The 18,824-nt window shown below is 50.9% G+C and overlaps 6 protein-coding genes across 6 annotated transcripts; 3 read left to right on the top strand and 3 right to left on the bottom strand.

The window, feature by feature from the left end:
- Window positions 1-297: 297 nt before the first annotated feature.
- On the top strand, window positions 298-1,964 carry QC764_507865 (uncharacterized protein). The gene is made up of 3 exons (XM_062948040.1): window positions 298-1,257; window positions 1,318-1,506; window positions 1,565-1,964. Exons 1-3 carry the CDS (start codon window positions 691-693, stop codon window positions 1,664-1,666), a joined length of 858 nt encoding a protein of 285 aa, XP_062799435.1. The 5' UTR covers window positions 298-690; the 3' UTR covers window positions 1,667-1,964.
- On the bottom strand, window positions 1,261-1,789 carry QC764_0083580 (uncharacterized protein; the record flags this gene model as incomplete). The annotated part of the gene is made up of 2 exons (XM_062940834.1): window positions 1,261-1,694; window positions 1,763-1,789. 2 exons carry the CDS (start codon window positions 1,787-1,789, stop codon window positions 1,542-1,544), a joined length of 180 nt encoding a protein of 59 aa, XP_062799436.1. The 3' UTR covers window positions 1,261-1,541.
- QC764_507860 (uncharacterized protein) lies at window positions 1,934-3,163 on the bottom strand (the record flags this gene model as incomplete). Its single annotated transcript, XM_062948039.1, has 3 exons — window positions 1,934-2,013; window positions 2,102-2,792; window positions 2,933-3,163. The coding sequence occupies 3 exons, from the start codon at window positions 3,161-3,163 to the stop codon at window positions 1,934-1,936; spliced, it is 1,002 nt and encodes a 333-aa protein (XP_062799434.1).
- Window positions 3,164-10,190: 7,027 nt separating this feature from the next.
- QC764_507840 (uncharacterized protein) lies at window positions 10,191-10,580 on the top strand (the record flags this gene model as incomplete). Its single annotated transcript, XM_062948038.1, has 1 exon — window positions 10,191-10,580. The coding sequence occupies one exon, from the start codon at window positions 10,191-10,193 to the stop codon at window positions 10,578-10,580; it is 390 nt and encodes a 129-aa protein (XP_062799433.1).
- Window positions 10,581-12,763: 2,183 nt separating this feature from the next.
- Window positions 12,764-16,585, top strand: QC764_507830 (uncharacterized protein). The gene is made up of 2 exons (XM_062948037.1): window positions 12,764-13,278; window positions 13,346-16,585. The coding sequence occupies exons 1-2, from the start codon at window positions 12,872-12,874 to the stop codon at window positions 16,350-16,352; spliced, it is 3,414 nt and encodes a 1,137-aa protein (XP_062799432.1). The 5' UTR covers window positions 12,764-12,871; the 3' UTR covers window positions 16,353-16,585.
- A 149-nt stretch (window positions 16,586-16,734) lies between these two features.
- QC764_507825 (uncharacterized protein) lies at window positions 16,735-18,153 on the bottom strand (the record flags this gene model as incomplete). Its single annotated transcript, XM_062948036.1, has 1 exon — window positions 16,735-18,153. The coding sequence occupies one exon, from the start codon at window positions 18,151-18,153 to the stop codon at window positions 16,735-16,737; it is 1,419 nt and encodes a 472-aa protein (XP_062799431.1).
- Window positions 18,154-18,824: the final 671 nt, after the last annotated feature.

Raw genomic sequence — 18,824 nt, 5'->3', positions numbered from 1 at the left:
TAAGTCGGTTTAGGTAAGATAGGTCAAAAGCCGCTGGTTATTTGATCTGGGCTGAGAAGGAGAGATGTGAAAGCTGAAAGTGTTGAGTTGCTCAGAATACTCAGCTGATGAAAAAAGATGCCGTCGGTGAGACTCAAATACTCGGGTCATCGGCACAGCGTAAAAGGAAGGAGAAAAAAGAAAGAAACGGTTTGCGTGGCACGGTTTATGCACCCACTTAGCAGACCCCGCATTTTGTGTAATCGAATACAGGTTTCCATCCCAGTAATCTCACCGGACCAGTTATCCAAAGCTTCAGAAAGCTCACTCCATGACGTCGCCACAGCTTCCTCCTGGACAGAGACATCCAATACGAAGATGAGCAACCACAATGGCCACCAACAAATGCCACTTCAACTCATGCCATGAGACGCGGCGCAGTCAGCGAGAACCATGAGGTTCACCCAGCAAGCTGACATCCGCCATGGCCGAAGCCTGTTTCAGCATGTCATACAGAACCAGACAAGAGGAGTCTCTGTCTGATCATCAGCCTTGTCAATGTCCGGCCGACAGACGGGTATTCTATATCGATAATGTCGGTGAGAAGAAATGCATATAACTTCTCTCCACCGCCAGTCCAAAGCAGACGGTGCATTCACACAGTCCTTCACATCCTCCCCTCATCCAGCTCTTCAGCACTGACCAAAAACCATGCACCTCATCCGCACCCTCTTTCTGGCTTCAAGCCTGTCCCTGGCGCACGCCAGCGTCCTACCCTCCACCCCCAAGCCCGGCATCAGAGCCCTCTCCAAGCGGGCTGAGCCCAACACAGGAGAAGACTTCCCCGAAGACGAAGAGCCCGTCCCCAACCGTCTCAACAAAGTCGAAACCGCCTTCAAAGACGCCATCGAGTTGACCTCTGCCGTCTTGTCCTTCATTGAAACCGACGAGACAATCTATCCCCACTACTTTGACCCGGCAGACCGTGAGGAAATTACCCGAATCTTCAGAGACCTTAACAATGACGGCGAAGGTCATGACATGCTGGGGAACTTCCTCGTGCAAACTACCGATCTTGACAATGCCTGCGGTGATCGTGGACTGGCGTACTCGGGTGATTACAATACTGAGCAGCCTTTTATCGTGGTTTGCCCTCGTGCTTTCAACAAGAAGGCTATTGGTGATCTTGAGGGGAAAGACCGTGGGGATGAGGATGCGAGGGACTTCTATGCTGCTTGTGCTGAGGATGGGGGGGATATTGCGGATAATGTCAGCTTTGTAAGTGTCTCCCTCTTGGTGTTCATCATGATCAGCTTTTATTGACTTAACTCATTACAGCATTTTAACACCCTCGGAATGACACTCCTCCATGAGTACCTCCACTATGACCTCATGATCCAGTCTTCCTTCGGATCTATTGTTGACAATCCTGATGATAAACCTGGCTATGGCCCGGTTGCCGTTTATGATCGGTTGCCGAAAGACTTGGCTCGGGTCAATGCTGACAGTTACGCGTATTATGCTGCGGTAAGTTTCAATCTCTTAGTCGAGAAGTTTGTTAATCAGGCACTGATGTTGATGATAGGAGGTGTATTGGTCTCTGATCTGCCAGAAAGAGTTCCAGGGCCCCCGTGAGGGCATTGATGACGCCGACCCTGACTGTGGAGAGCAGACTTGCGAGACTTGATTCTGAAAACAATGAACGAGATACCTAGCTAGGTACACAGGGAAGCATTTGGTCAGAGCGTTTGGTTGTACAGGAGAGCTATTGGAGAATGCTTACAGGGCTTGAATTGCAGGTTGAACACATGTGGAAGATGCTTGGCGCTTGTATCTGAATATCTGTTTGATTGGCCTATAAAGCCTTTCTAGTCCTTAGAATTAGTTGCATCCGTCAGCCTGGTCCCCTCAGAGCTCTTGAAATACCCAGCGTCCACAATATCTGACTCTGTCATTATTCCTTGGACTCAATGTCAACATTTGCAGTGGCATCCTTGTCATGGAGCGAGACGCTCTCTGAGCCTGGTGCTTCTCCTGCTTAGCTTGAGTGAGTTCGGTGACTGCGGAACAGGCTTTGCTGGCGACTTCGTAGCACCTTGTGGTAGAGGTGTTTCTTGCTTACTTGCGTCGGGTGAAGATGATAGTTCCAGTGGTTCTGCCGAGCAAAGACGAGGTGAGCTAAGGGGCGGCGGAGAGTCCAAAGGGGGTGGTGAGCCTAGAGAAGGCGGCGAGACTAAGAGTAATTCAGAGGGCGCCGGCGGTATTTTTCCAGATCCATCTTCAAGTTTCCTACGCTTGCCACTTGATGCCTGGGACATGTTGTCTTCTGAAGCCCCTGGGTCCCTAGGGCTCTTGGTGACAATTGGCAAGCCCCTTTCGTCATACTCTAGAGTGACGACGAAGGATTCCTCAGATTCATAGTTTGTGAGTTCATCAAAAGCCTCCTGTAACTCTGGATAGTCGCCTTTCTCAAACAGAACGACACCACCAAAATTGCGATCCTCTGCCCAGTAGCCAACTACATCGGCAAGACCATGGGTGTAGCGGTCATGATCGAGATAATCAATACGATAGAAGAGCGTTGGGTGGGGTTCAATGACTTTCTCCCAGTGCAGTTTAAGTCCATCGTCCTCTATCCATCGAGGCGGAACTGTGCAGGATACAGTTTTGTCGATTTCCTCCTGGCTGTGGAACTTTGGATGTCCTTGGTATACAAGAACCGCTAGGTTGTGTACCGCGACGGCGGTCAGTTCGACCAACCTCATCTTGAACTCCCCTGACCCAATCTCAGAAATCTGATATGCTTGCATGATCTGCCCGGTGGGTGAGTTAGAGTGTACCACAATGTAGGATGCTGCTTCATGATTATAGAGGTTTACCTTTGAGGAAAACTGAAGGATGGCTGGGTCAAATGCGTCGCGAAATAACCGCGCTTGGTCAAGGGCACCCTCACAAAGATTCTCGTGTTCAAGCAATGGGTGGCCTTTCTCGAGTAGACATCGCGGCCTTCAAAGACCCACATCATCAAAGGAACGCCATCAATCAGCTGCGCTATGCTCAACTCAGCCAGCTCTGTTGAAAGAATGTTCTGAATAGCCTTGACGAGCAAGTGATAGTGATCAGGATCAAACACTTCGATCGACACCTCGGAAGACCTCTTTCGCAGCAGCGCTTCGACATCCATTGTTGAGAAAAGCTGGGGTGTGGTGATTGTGTAGATCGATCAGACTGTCTGGAAAGTGATGCAAAAGGTTGTCTGTGTTTTGACAGGACTGGGCGGGAGAAGAATGAAGTGAAAAGCGATAAGTGCGGGGCTTATTCTCGGCCACACAAATTGTTCAGCGGGTGTTCCCTATGTATGCAACCCGATCTTACCTACTGAACCACGAGACTAGCCGTCGAGTGTGCTCCGGTCACACTGAACTATTTCCTTGACTTTTGTCTGAATATGTTCGAAACACTCAGATAGCGGCATAGGCACCTCCTTGTTGCCAGATAACGGTGTTGTCGCAAGTTGCAGCTCGTTCACCTCATTTTGGATGTCGACCAAGATCTCTTTCGGAGATTTGCCCATGATGAATGGTCAAGAATTGACTTTCGTCTATGGAAAAGGCGTTGTGTCCTGCGAGGCGATCAGGTAAAGTAAGATGATGTAAGAGGCAATGACAAAATAACTTGGGTTGTCAGGCACCATTATCGTACACCCGGTCAATCTCAAGTCAAAATGCAGTGGGGGTCAGATGGGGGAAAACAAGTCAGAGAAATCAGAAGAGGCCATAAGGCTCGGTGAGAGGGAGTGGTCGAAGGACCCTGAGAACTACCTCTTCTTCAAGATGGTCCGCGGACAGGAGCAGGCTGGGCCTGGGTACAGGGCTACAGATACTGAGGCAACTGAATTGTGCACCTCGTCACCCCACAGAACCGCACTTCTGCAGCCGACGTGATCAATGTTACCTACCCCAGGAATTTTTTCCTATCAAGATGCGCAGCCGCCCTCTGCATGAGACTGGATTATTGTGGTGGGCTTGACATCCCCCCGCTCACGAATCTATCTGTTGGTGATGTGGCTGCAGAAGTGCACTTCTATTGAGAGCGACACGTAAGCTGACTGGACAGGCAAAGCAACTGAGCTCCTAAATAAAGAGTCGGATACTAAGTAGGAAAGGTAAGGTACCTTGGCTTCTTTTTACAACAGCGATGTTTTAAATTGCGACCGAGGTCGATCGGGTTTTCTTTTCCGCCATTGTTATTCTCTCATTTTGCTACGTACCTAATTCAATTCCGTTGACTCGAGTGCTTCTCTTACACAACAATGCCTGAACTTGTGACACCAGTAGCTGCAATCGGGCTTTTCCTTGGACTGCTCGGGTTCGTTACGGGCACATTGGCGACCCTCAATGCCAAGCGCCACAGTGTTGTTTTGTTTCCACATTCCTTCAGGACGATGCTTAACACGCTGGGTGGCCTAAAGGATGCGCTGGCATCCTGGGATTCAACATGGAACTATGAGAAATATTCTCCGGAAATCTATCAGCGATTATGGGGCGCTGACTACCAGCGGATCAAAGACCATCTGAAAGACGTTGAGGATTACACTGAGAAGCTAGTCCAGTACCTCGAAACCTTTTCGAGCATTAAGAGGGATCAACGGAGCAATTTCGAGGGCCATTTTCAAGGGAGGATGAAGGGGAAGGTTCGCCCTTTTCAGCGAAGATACCCTAACAACGAGCATTGAGCAACTCACCAAGAGTATGACGAACCTGAAGGAAGTGTCTGATCCGAAATGACTCAGACTGGTAGGCTCAAAGCCAGATCCATTCCCATCTCCCTCTTTATCAATAAAGCTGACCTGTCTAGCTGTGTTTGGATGCGATCTTTGCGCTTTACGCCAGCGGGACGGGAACTTCATATGGCAGTTGGAACTCCGGAGTCTCGCGGCTGCGGCTGAACCTGAAGAGTGGTGGAATTTGAAAGAGTTGTCAATATTCTTTTCTATCCTTGAGCGGGCTGCCAACAATCTGAAACCTGTTATAGTTCCTGAACACGCCAAATTTCTTTACAATCTAGAGGCCAAGACAACCCCGGAGGACTGGATCAACACGATATTTGAGCCAAACCATGTTGCTACCAGCAATCCAACAGTGACTCGAAGCAATGGGGTGGAGCGGGACACAACTGAGCCCTTGAGAAATCTCTTCAGCAATGGAGTTTACAATGAGCCCCGTACTTACCATGCATGGGAAAAGGACCGTGTCGATCTTGTTCTCTTGTTGGTCAAATGGGCCATCGTTCTGTGGGAGTGTGATTGGACCGAAGATATCTGTTGCTCTGGCATTCGGTGTGTGGAAAACGGGATGGGCGAAAATATAGCCATGTCATTGCATACCCTAGGCACTTGTTAGTGCCATGAGTCTATGGTTTCGCAGATCCATCAAGATCTGGGATCTCGCTAAGGGTTCCAACCCTGCGACCACCCCGATTCCAAGCTCGTTAATCTTGGTTTGACCCTCGCAGAGCTGATCTGCACTACACCCTTTCAAGTCGTGGGCTCCGCACCAGACCCCCCCTATTATCAGAAGTGGAAGGATGGCGCGTGGGTCGACATCGATAAATCCGTGCTGCTGCGGGATATTCATTCAAGGTCTTTATCTATCTGGCCTCGAAAGGCTGTTGAGTTCTGCCTCGATGAGACTGTCAAGTGGGAAGGTGACAACAGGGAAATGGTGGACTTTCATTCCAGTTACGTTGAGAAGGTTATCAAGCCGTAAGTATACCTTTTCGCAAACCAATAGACCGTAGCAATTGCCCTGAACTGACAGCATATTTCATAAGGCTTGGAAGATGGCACTCGAACACAACGATAGCGAGGTCATTCCGCTGGACTCTGGGACTTGGCTAATGGCTGCCTTTGCTCTTCAAAACACACCAAGCAATCTCAGCACTGATAGTAACTACCAATCAGCTCCAACATCGCCGAATGGGTCAACAGATTAGCGGGAAAGTGAAATAACAGTCTAGGTAAGGTAGGTTTGTAGACATTAGATTCTGTCTAGGTGCACTTCAATACACTTGCGAGACTCAGAGTGTCTTTCCATGTTCAATTTGAAGAAACCTTTCTTTGGAGCTGCGTTATGATTATTGCACTCAGCTAGATATTTGCTCAGCTGCATGTATTGCCTATTTTGAACTAGGCTTAATTGAGAGGTGGGATAGGCACTTAGTCAGGCGTCAACCACTTTCTTATCCCAACGCTCTTATTAGTTCCCAAATACTGAAAGTGATCCAAACGAAGCCGAAAGCACGACTTGATCAATGCCGCACCAGATCCCGTACGGGCCGCCATCTCACATGGACAGGGAGGTAAGGGGCGCAATTCAGGGGGCGCAGGACACATTGATCGGTTTCAATGATCAACCTCACTTCGTTCGCCTGACCAAAACCGACACCATCGACTCAGGTCAGGTATCCAGTCGGTCACTGACTACCTACCTACATATTGCTCTCCCAATTGACGTTGCCAGACCTCTGCCATATCTGCAGGTATTGCAGATTGGTTGAACACATTTATATTGGATTGCTGTGTGATAGGCGGGGAAAGGCTTCTTCAGTGTATCCGGAACAACTCACCCAGCATGGGGGCGGTACCACGCGAAAAGAGCCTATGCGGCAAACTATATCACGCCATGAAGCCAACGCCGCAGCAAAAGGATATATATTCAAAGAAAGAACTTGAACGACTCATCACCCAAAGCTCGGTCGCGAAGGAACTAGGGAAATACCATCTCAAGTCTCGGAATTGTACTCAGAAAGCGACAGCCAATCAACGGGCTATGGAGCACAGCGATCAGATATGTCCAACTGGCAACCCACCTCCTCAAATGACCTTCCGAAAGATCTTTGCTATTCTCGTCAAGATGGAGAAGCCCGGTGCAATCGAGCTGTTCCTCAAGGAGGGGGTTTGTGATGACGATCTACCTTTTATTCAAGAGGGATGGAGCATTCGCCGAAACAGTCAAATATAACCGCTCGGGTGTTTTACCGGATGGACAAGGGTGGATATGAATCAGTTTATACAGTCTCAGGCGATTTCCTCAGCACCCGTCTTCTCACGTGGCGTGGGAAACAGGCCAGTCCAACACTACCGATTGGGTTCGAGCACGATTCTACCGTTTCGAACCCAAGAGCTAGTCGGGAAGGGGGGCTATGGAGAAGTGTTAAAGGTCCAAATATACGATGGACACCACGAGTTTTACAACGATAAGCCAAATGTACGTATGACTCGGCTTTAATAGGAGAGGCAGGGTACTAATGTCACGCTGAATCCAGGACGGAAACTCCTTCTTCACAACTAAAAGGCTCTATTCAGAGAAAAGCTTTCGGCAAGAAATTATGACGCCAATGCTCTTGAGGCTGCCGCCGCACTCTCACCTAAAAACATTACTCGCAACTTACGAAATACATGGCAAATGCCATCTCATGTTCGAATGGGCAGAGTCCGACCTTGAACAATACTGGAAATCAAATCCCAGGCCTGAACCAAACATCAAAACCCGCCGCTGGCTTGCAAGAGAGTGTGCCGGTCTTGCAAGTGGGCTCATGCGAATCCATGGGCCACACATGGTTGGACGACGAACACGCTTCACCCATGCTGACCTGTTCAGACGTGAACTGACCTGGCCAAGAAATGACTACCAAAATCATTCAGAACGAGGCTCAGGCTATCCGGGGCTCCGGGACATCACGGAGACTTGAAAGCCAGCAACATCTTAGTTTTTTGTGCCTCAGATAAAGATGGGGAAACTGATAAAACCCTTAGAATATCAGATTTTGGCCTCGCAGATTTTCCTTTGGTCTCGGACAAACAATCATTCGGGGGAACAATTCGATACAATCCCCCTGAATCAACATTCGAACACCAAGTTAGGAGCTACTCTGGCGACATCTGGAGCCTTGGCTGCATCTACCTAGTGTTCATCACCTGGTATATGGGCGGAATCCGCTTGCTCCGCGTGTTCGAAAAGAATCGGAAACACGACGGCGACTATCAAGCTGCGTACTATAACTCGACACGACGCGCTCGAGGGAGCCGCCCATCGTCTTCTCAGCTGCCTTTCCAGTCAAACCGTCCGTAACCCGGGTTAGTCACCACAAGTCCAGCACTCCGCTTTGACTTGGAAACCAACACTAAAGACACAGATATAGTTCATACGCGGCTTACACGGCCACCCCAGCTGCACCAACTACATCCACAATCTTTTGAACATGATCGAAAAGGACATGTTGCTTGTTGAGCCGCCAGTCCAGAGCAATGGCAAGCTCCCCAAGGATACCCGGTAACGTCTCCGATGCAAAGATATCCACAAAAAGCTTAACAAGTGGTACAAGCAATTGCAAGACGGCAACATACCAGATTAGCATCGACCTTCTTCTTCCATGACGTGGAAAGATGCCCTAACATTGGGCGCCGTGGTCATGCTGATGTTCATGATAGCGTTGGTAACAGGAATCGGTCTTGTACTTTCCCCGCCACCGTCCGGCAGATGGGGTCTTCAAGAAGTTGGCGCTGCTGTTACGTCCGCCTTGGGGCTCATGTTTTTATATAGCGGCACTATTTCTCTGTTATTAGCGTTCATGGGGCGGGCTCACCCAGGTGACCTGCCAGATGAGTAGATTCCGTTGTGAGGGCAACCCAGTCGTGGATCTTCCACACGCTCCAGTCCGCGGCGACAAATCTGCGGACGGTATTGCTGTGAGGATCATCTAGTAAAAACGAATTCTGGTCTCATGATAAATGCGTCGTTCTGTGGCTTTAACCTACCGCGCCGTACCACACTTGAACGATGATAACGGCAGCTGTTATGATCCATCCCGCTGCCACAACGGATGTTGGGAACCATTGATGTCCAAGAGCGGCGCCGTCGTGTTCGATATCATTTCGGCTGGAGGCCTTACTGGGCCTTTCATTGGTGATGGCCGCTGTGGATTCGCGGTCCCGAGCGTTGTGGTCCAAGACTGGTAGCGCGACACGTGGGATGCAGGGGGCCAGGAGGGCTGCCCAGAGAAGCTTGGGCATTTCGTCATTTGACGACCGACACGCGACAGCTGCTGAGGAACAGTCAGTGATTGAAAGACGAAATCGTGGAAAGAATATGTCGATTGATTGCATTAACTTTCTGACATGTTACGTCGAGGCATTGGAACGGCGAAACCGGGTGAATGGCGTTTTTGGTGACATTCGTTAAGGTACGAGGTCGGGTGGCCGGGCTTATTGTTGCTGAGTGGCTTGGGGGGGGTTCTTGGGGGGTCAAGTGCGGGGGAAAATGTCAACCGTCTGGCACCCGCCATCCCAATGCTGAAACCCCTGAGCCACTGCCAGTTCGATAACCCCTCTTTTCTTCGCTCCTTCTGCAGCTCGAGAAAACTTCTCAGCAGTCGAGAAAAAGCACTGCCGTCCTTCCGTCGTAGCAGCGTCCCACTGACAGTCCTTCACATCTGTGCCCCTGCGTCGCTAGCAGCCTCGGCAGGCTGGACTTGCCCAGAGGGGTCAAGACTGGCTTGGGAACATGCGTCTTTATCTGTGATCGCCAGGGGCACGGAGCACAGTGCGGTGGTGCGGAGCTGCATAAAAATTCCCCCGCGAGGATGGATTAATTGCATGTGGAGAACAGAAGCCAGCCTTCACCATGTTCGGAATGGCGCGGATTGGCCTGCCCCACGCGATGTTCCCGTCACATCGTTTCTTCCGCTTCTCTCGTCTCTCTCTCTTTCTCTCTCTCTCTCTCTCTTCAACCACCCCCAACCCAACCCAACCTCTCGTTCTCGTTTCCGTCCCGTCGACCCCACGACTTTCTCTGATCCGACACATTGGATAAACTGCGACCACGCTGCTGTTCGCTTGCCATTCTTTAATCTCCAGACTGTTCATCCAGTCTTTCCGTCCCTCGACACACCCACCCACAACTACCACCACCACCACCACGCGAAAGCACCCGATCTGACTTGTCTCACCCGAGCCGAAAAAGCAATCTTCCAGCCGCTGATCCTCGAGTACCCGAAACATTGATCTTTGGCAAAACGCCCCAAACTCGCACGTCAACTCCAACAACCCACCATCTTTACCGAGTCTTCCGAGTACCATCTCGAGTCCTACACCTACTTCCCACAAACCCACCAACTGCATACCACTGTACATACCACCATCAGCGCACACAATGGGCTTCATCGAGAAAATCCAGGCCAAAATTGAGCTCTTCCGCCTCGAGCAGCGCTACACCCGCAGGCGTCATCGCCGTTCTACTTTTGTTTCCAACGCAATCTACGTTGACGGCGAATACATCTACCAGTCCCCCAACTCTACCGGATCTTCATCCAGCACAGCCAGCAGCGCCAACACCAGCAGGTCCAACACGACCACCATCAGCGCCCAGCAAGCCCCAGTCGACGACCCCGTCAAGGCTCAGAAGAAGCTCAACCGGTGGAGTAGCATGCCCGGGTTCGGCTACAACTCCAAGCCTGACGGCATGCCACGCATCGAAAGCATCGCAGAGGCACACGACTGGAGGACCAAGCAGCAGCAACAGAGAAACAGCTTTGACCGTTGAAGGAGCTGTCCGAACACCATGACGGAATACGACAGCTATTGCAACCCCCCAATATTGTTTTCTTGGGGCAACGCTTACCATGACTGGCTTTCTTCCTCCAAGCCGCTTCTTTTTTACGACAATGACCAAAAGTTTTTTTCTGGCTTTGCTCGGCATATAGACAGGAGCATTATCCTACGACCGGCACTCTTTTCGGTTTGGAGCCCAATCTGCCTTTTTCACATGACCACGATTGCTCACGAACGGAGCTTGGTGTTTTGATGATGAGGGAGGGAGGGGGCATTTAATATCACTGTTTCATGACGTATGGTTTTTGAACTGCGTCCTGGAGCAAAATTGTAATTTAATGAAGAGAAGAGGGAAGTGCCCTTGCTACGCGGCTGGCTGGTGCTGGCTGATGAATGTGTTGGGATGGATGGGATGAGTTTGACTGCCTAACTTGTGCATGTATATACGACTGTCGGGGCCGCCGTGTTTGAAGACGGTTGGTTGAGATGTATATATTGGCTATGATGACATTCGCTTTGAACTTGGAGCATGCATGAGTTTTGATGGTCTGTGAGGATGGCGATGACGACTTGGGGTTGCATGGTTTACATCACTCCTGTCTGGGACGGGATTGCACTCTCCCCGTTGGCAACAGTAGTTGGAGTGGTAACCACTCCATCAACCCCAGAAGTAGTTCTCGTGCGGGGAGTCTGCGTCTTGGTCCGTATCTTCGTTAGGGTCCTTGTTTCGATTGTTTTGATGGATCTTGTGACGATGTAGGGGAGGGTGGAGAAGCCGGGGGGGATATATCTGTGTTTGTCGTTGTCAACAAATGCTCATCTGAAGGAGGAACTATCGACTCACTGGCCATTATTGTCGTTCACAGTCCCACCCTGCTGTTGTTGCGGTTGCTGTGGTGGGCGTGTAGCGATGAAACCGGCTATTATTCCCCCTGTGATCATCCCACCGGCGAGGATGATCGCTATTGCGAGGAGGAGAATACGGTGACGGCGCCACCGGGGTTCAGGATTGCCGTTTTGGGGGTGTTCAACGGGGGGTGAGGAAGGGGGAGGCGGAGTGTAGACAATGACTTCTTTGCCTAGTTGACGCTCTGGGTGGTAGGGGACTAGGAGGTCGAGGGGGCGGACTTCGGGGAGGTCGGAAGAGACGAGGTTATTGTCATCGTCGAGTTTGGGGGTTGGGGGGTTGTGGAAGGCGGTTTTGGGGAGGTGTTTCCAGGGGATTGCCCAGGGGCGGAGGGTTTCCCAGGTTCGGTGGTAGATTGGGAGGATGTTGGGCATTGTTTTGGTGGTGATCAAGGAGGTCAAGGGTGGTGGAATGAGTTCTGGGCGGGGTTGTGGTGGTGTTTATGTCTTGGTGGCATGCTAAGGGGTAGGGGAGGAGGAATGTGGAATGGTGTTTTTTTTTTTGCACATTGCTTTGGCTGTTGCCTGTGACAGCCTCGCGGGATTGGGTGCTGGAATCATATCATGGCATCTGGTTATGCATGGTGAAAATTGGTACTGGCGAGGCTGGGCCGCCATTGTAGGTCATGCTGTCAGCCCGTGAGAAATCTACGCCGCTGTCATCTGGATCACTATCAGACCAAAACAAGCTGAACCGCCTGATGGGTGTTTGCTCGGCAAGAGCGGACCTTCACTTTGACAAGTGTTAGCGTACTAGAGCCGCATTGGGCACGTCAGCATCAATGGAATCGATTTCTACTACCTTACCTAGGCTTACATATTTGTAGGTGCCTATCCAGGCCCAGAGATACTTGCAAGATATAACTTCAGATCTTGAATACCACCTACCGACCCGCATACCTACCTCATATACAATCTCCAACTTTCATATATACTTCAATTAAGCCCTGCAAACGAAGTACCTACCTATATACTGTACTATGATGAGCATAGAAGTGAGTGGGTAAGGTAAGGTAGCTAACATTGCTTGCACATCGACTTCCAAATAACTCACGTAGAACGGTTACAGGTGATTGGACCGATGCGATCTTGACATCAACGAGCAAGAACAACCGTTGGCTTGTGTTATCTGCATACCTAGGTCCGGTATAATGCAGGTAAGCGTGCCAAGCATAGGTACTACATGCAGGCACACAGCCTCCAACTGAGGCTGTGAACACCCATTGCTGGCTGCAGCCCAAAATTCCATCCTGCCCGAATCATTTCCAACCTTGATCATGACCAGCACTCGGTCGGATTTCTTCAAGTTCTCAAAGGCGCCCAAGCAAAGCAGCGAATCTCGTGTTGAGCGCTGCTCTCAATTCAAAGACCGAAAATATGGACCCGATATCAGCCTTTTCGTTGGCAGTCAACGTGCTCTCTACGGTTGACATTGCTGTCAAAACTGGAAAAACACTTTGGGACCTGTACAAGTCGACTTCGGGTTTCACCAAACAAACAGACAAACTGCTCCTTGCCATGAGTCAGTTCGATGCTGCACTTGGCCAGCTTGCCAACCCCAGGCTCGACGCGTCCGCGAGATTAGCATCGGAGCGGTGTTCTGCAACGATCAAGGAAATAAGAGCCATGCTCGACCTGTGCAAAGCTCGCAAGCCATCTTCGGTTGCCAGTGCCCTGCAAGCCAAAGCCCAATACACAAAGCACAAGTCGGAGCTTCAGGATCTGCAGAAAGAGCTGGAATCGGCAACGGGCCAACTGAGAACTGCACTTGCAATTACCACCAAGTAAGGTCACACGCTAGATTTCACTTTCGGCCGGCCAGGTACCTGTCCTCTAACTTCTCCAACTCAGTAACGATGTTTCAGTAATAAAACAGCTGCTCGCAGCCTCCGAGCAACGTAGCCCACAGTTGATAACAAAACTGGAAGCCATCAGTCAGAAGCTCGATCCACTAGAAGAGCTTACTAGGCTAATTAACAAGTCGGACCTGCAAACAGTCAAGGATGCGCTGTCATTAGAGCTTGCAAAGCTCACCGAGAAGTTGGACCTATTGCAGATGATCAAAGACGCAATATATTTGTCCGAGGCCTCGTTGGAGTCGATGAATCAGGCGACTATTTTGGGCGCCCTGAGGCCGGCTACTGCTGATAAGCGTTTCGAAGAGATTGCCGATCCAGCATGTACCACATTCTCCTGGATGCTTGGGCGGCCGTCGGGGGTGGAGAGTGGCGATAGTTCGCCAGACATCGAGGATCCCGCCAGGGTTAACGCCTCCCAAGAGTTTCTCCACTGGTTAAGATCGGGTTCGGGTATTTACCACATTGCAGGCAAACCTGGAGCTGGCAAGTCAACTCTGATGAAGTACTTGGCCACACATTCTACAACCCAACAGTGTCTTGAGTCTTGGGCCGCCTCAGGCCCGTCACCAAAGCAACTCATTTGCTCGCGTTTCTTTTTTTGGAAGATCGGAACAGCAGAGCAAAAGACTACACGCGGGCTCTTGAGAGGAATAATATATGACATACTCAGGGGCAATTCTGAGCTTACCAGTATACTCTTTCCGGATCATTGGGCTCCAAGGAGGTACGCTGCAATGTCGCTAGCGAAATCTCCGATACCAACCATATCAGATACCCAGATCAACAACGCCGTCAAAAGGCTATTGACAGCTGAAGAGATATCTGCTCGGTTCAAGATCTGTCTTTTCATTGACGGCCTCGATGAGTTTGACGAGCCTAGCCAGTCTCTCTGGGCTTTCTGTGACAGGCTAGGCAGCTGGGCAAAACACAGGAACGTGAAGCTTTGTGTTTCAAGCCGAGAAGAAACTCCGATACTTGGAGCTTTGCATTGTGCGCATCGCATTACACTCCACCATCTCACTGATGCTGACATCGGCGCGCTGGTACATGAAAGGCTCAGTTCCAACCCTTATTTCCAGCGTGTTGCACTGTCAGACACCGATGGTCGTCAGGATAAGACAACTCGGCTGATCATCGACAACGCCAAAGGTGTCTTCTTGTGGGTTGTGTTCTTACTGAAGCTTATAGAGGAAGAACTCCCGAACCAGCGGAGTACATCATTCCACACGATCCACCGGCTTATCGAAACAGCACCAGACGAACTCAATGAGTTTTTCCGGAGGATCTTCAAGACTATTCCCAAGCATCATGCCAGAGGAGCGCACTTCGTACTGGCGATGATGTTACGACTTCGTGGCTACTGCATTGCCGGGGATTATTCGAACAACTTTTCACCAGCCAAAAACGTGACCACGTCCCAAGCACTCACATTGTTCGGTCTCTCTTACATATTCGACTCGTTTGATAACTGCCAACACAACTATGAGGATAGGCCTTTTCTCTTTCCGGTTCCTCTTTGCTCCAACGAGCACGATTACAGGAAACGAGAAATACAGACGGCCGAGAGGTTGCAAAGTTGGTGCAAAGGCCTGATCGAGGTCAGGACCTTGAACTCGGACCGGAAACACGCGGCGGATTTCACGCACCGCTCAGTATCCGACTTTTTGTGCACCGAGCTGCGAGATTTGGCGCCCAATTGGAAAATTGACGACGATTGGGTAGCGGAAGGGATTCTGACTACGTACTTGGCCGAGTTCAAAGCCTTGAGTTTCACACAAACAAATTTTACACCGCGAAAACAACTCGATGCGAGGGCTGCGCAGGAGCGGCGGTTGCCGGCCATGATAGAATGTCTGGCAAAGACAGGTTTTGCCATGACTGCCCCGCCAGCTTCATGGGTATTTACCTTGTTGGACGAGATTGACGCTTTCCGGCAATATTCCGTGGCCACCGACTCTTCTACCGCGGAGCCGCCCAAAGATTGGTTTGTGATCATGCGCGGGGATGGCTTTCAAATTTGCCACCCGGAGAATCAGCCAGGCTCTCTATTTGCCATTGCAACGGACATGGCTGCGCCGATGCTGAACTATGTGATGTGGAGGTTACAGGACCCCCGTCTCTTGGGCGACGATTCTCACAAGTTGCTGACCCTCGCGAGCATCGTGAGTGGTACGCGCAAGCAATTCAAGAGCCAGCAATTCATGGACGTCTCCCCCATTTTAAGAGCCTTGTTGGAGCGCGGTTTATCCCCAAACGTTGGTTATCCGCAAATTGGAACCAGAGAAGTTCCATGGTTCAGTGTAACTGAGTGGCGCGAATCTTTGACTGCTAATCGGCAAGATGGTATGGCGATCGGGAGCAAATCCCCTTGGAGGGATACGCTTAGTATCTTCATCTTTCTCTTTGCTTTTTCGTATAAAGGCGCCGTTCCTGTCTCGATATGGAATGAGCTCCAAGTCTGGCTTGAGTTTGGCGCCGAGGTTCCTGCGGAGGTATTGGTGATTCCCTTGGCTACGTCGCAATACTGGGCGGCTGTCGGGTTCAGATACCCGACAGAGAGAGCAGAGATTGCCGTCTGGGATTGCGAAGATCTCAAAATGCCCCGAAAAGAATGGCTCATGGGTTACTTTGCGACTATCAAGAGCACCACTTTGAGCAGCATGATCCGATGGCACCAGCCTCATAACATGCATACTCTGTCGGTGTATACCGATCCGATGGGCATGGTGGCTAGCGATTCACAGGAGTGGAAGCCCCCTTTCCATCAGACCGCACCGACTTTCATTATGCACGACCGGAACCAGCACTTATGCCCGGTATACCCATTCCACTGGATATATGGTCTCGTTTGGGAACAACATTTGCGTCAGTGGGTCCGCGGGGATCCTTCCCCTCTTCGGGACTGGACTTCTGGGCAGTGGGTAGCTTACATGACACCAAGGCGACATAATGCTGTCGGGGAAGGAGCCGTGAGTTTGACGATGCGAGCAGGGAGATAAAGGCCGTGGACCGGCCCTCAGTGAGAACAGAAAGAGCACACCTGCTGACTTCAACATGAATTGATCCAAGCAACTGGCACACGTAGGATGGATGGCTGGGGATTTGGTCACCGTGGAATTTTTGGATTTCACAAGCCGCTGGAAGTTGAGCCATAAGAATCCTTGTACATAGCCACGATTGGATTTTACTTTTTCAGTTCTATATAATTCTCTATACCAAGCTTATATCCAACCCATTATCGTCACGGGCATCTTCCCAGACCAGGGCACCACTTGTCTGCCCAACCATCAACTCCACAAAACAACATAGATGCCCAGATAAGATACCCAACATTTACACAGAAAAAAAAACACACCATGACAATACACATTAGATCTCACCTCATTCCCCCTCGGGCTTCTTCTTCATATCCCTCCCCACCCCCGGCTCCAACTTCCAAATCCCATTACAAAGCAACGTCCCATCCACATCCGTCTCCCAAAAGTCATTCGGGATCTGCGTCCAAAACGGCCTCGGATACCCCGGCTTTTCCCCCTTATCCTCGGGCTCCTTCTCGGGATAAGGCGGCATCTCCTTGATCCCCCTCTCGTCAAAACACTCCGCCACCATAAGCCAGTCATCATCCTTCTTGAGCTGGTGAATGGCCAAGATCTCACTCCCGTACATAGCATGCCAGCTAGAAGTAACATCCGTCCCCTTCCTCGCCCAGGGAGTCCTCTCCCCTGGCCGGGTGTCCTTGTGGTCGAATTCGAATTTCTCTTCCTGCGTCAGAATGGCCATGGTGACTTTTTGATGACCCTTGATAAGCAGCCAAGCCATGGTGACGTCCTCCCCGGCGATAATGTGGTGTTTATCTTGCAGTTTAGGCAGCAAGTTAACAATATCCCAAGTAACAGTGTAAATCGCCCCATGAGGAAACGCCGTGCGGTGGTAATTGTCGTAATAAAACTGCCCGATGGTGGTGTGGTTGACGTTTGCTTTATAACCCGTGACTGTGTTGCCATCGGCAGATTTGACGACGTCCAGTCTAGGGAGGAGCTGCCGGTCCCAATACGCACGAGCGTTGACCCAGAGGTCAGTGTCCATTTTGGAGACAAACTCGTACTTCACCGGGGACTTATCCGACAGCCACCGGTAAAACTCTACGGTTTTCACCGTGTTGGCGGTGAAGTCGTCTTCGTGGAGGTGGTCCAACACAATCATGTCGCCAAACGTGGCGTTTTCCTGCTGGATGACGGCTCGCCAGTCCGGGCCGGGGTTGGAGATGACGAAGCGTTGGTCCATGGGCACGTCTTTGAACATCTTCATCCAGGTGTAGCGGATCAGCATGCGGCGTTTGATGTCCCAGGCGGAGCAGATGACGGCTCCGAGCCAGGGGCGGGGACGGTTGTCTTGCACCGGTGAGGTCATTGGTGTTTGGGGGAAGGGGTCGAGGGGGTATGTTGGCTTTCTCTTGACGCCATCAGAGGCGTGGACTCCGTGGACGAGGGCGTCCATGTGTGGGGGTTCCCACATCTTCAGCCCGTTTTCGTCAAGGTCGAATTCTTCAGGGTCGTAGTTCTTTGCTGGTCCCTTTGGTGGGTCGTTGGACTCGGGCGTTGGCGGCGGTGGTTGAGCTTTCTCAGGCTCCTTGTTCAAGCCAGGAATTGACGGCAAGCTGTCAGATGTGTGGCCGACGAAGAGCAACGCGAGAACGAAGATGCTAGCCAAACTGATAACCCAAAACCTAGTCGGTACAGGACGTGGACGGTTGGAAAAAGACCGTAAGCCCTCGGCGGCCCAGGCCCGGCTGATAGCCATGCTGGATGGGGATATATACCTATCGCCGGGTTGGGTTCGGGACGTTAACGAAAGTTGCCGATGCTTGTCCTTCCTCCCGGTGGCCAAGGTAGGTCAAAATGGAGATAGAAATGTGCCGCGCAGAGACGCGATCGGGCGCGAAAAGGAGGTAGGGAGGAGGGCAGCATCCCGCAACCCAGCGGGAAAAAAGAACGAGATCGCCTGCGCCGCACCCCCTGTCCAAAAGGGGTCAAGCGGCGGCACAAGATCTTGACATGACAAGTGGGCTCTTCCGGCCAATCTGGACCCCTGATTTTGTCTCGGCGTTGAAAATGGCATCCCAGAACGGCTTGGCGTCAGCCCAACGAAGCGGATACGTGCCAAGCGATGTGGTGATGGAACTCTCGCTTTTTCCAATAGTTCTAGCGGGTAAACGGTGAAGATAAGGTTTGTACATTGCGGCATATGACTTGTTTTCACAACTATGCTTCGACATAGGCTCTGAACTGCTGGAATCTTGAGAATGAACCTCGACACTGTTTTCTTTCGGAGTTCTGGACCCCCACGTGGCTCAGCCGCACGACCAGGGCCACATTTTATGCTCAGATGCATTCGAGTTCATGCGTAAAACCTTTTGTTTGCCTGGAAGGGACAAAAATGACTTTGAACTCCAGTCCTGATCTCAGCATGTC

The sequence above is a fragment of the Podospora pseudoanserina genome, chromosome 5, assembly GCF_035222485.1.
Source record: "Podospora pseudoanserina strain CBS 124.78 chromosome 5, whole genome shotgun sequence".
Classification (NCBI taxonomy): Eukaryota; Fungi; Ascomycota; class Sordariomycetes; order Sordariales; family Podosporaceae; genus Podospora; species Podospora pseudoanserina.
This window is presented reverse-complemented; position numbering and strand designations above follow the sequence as displayed.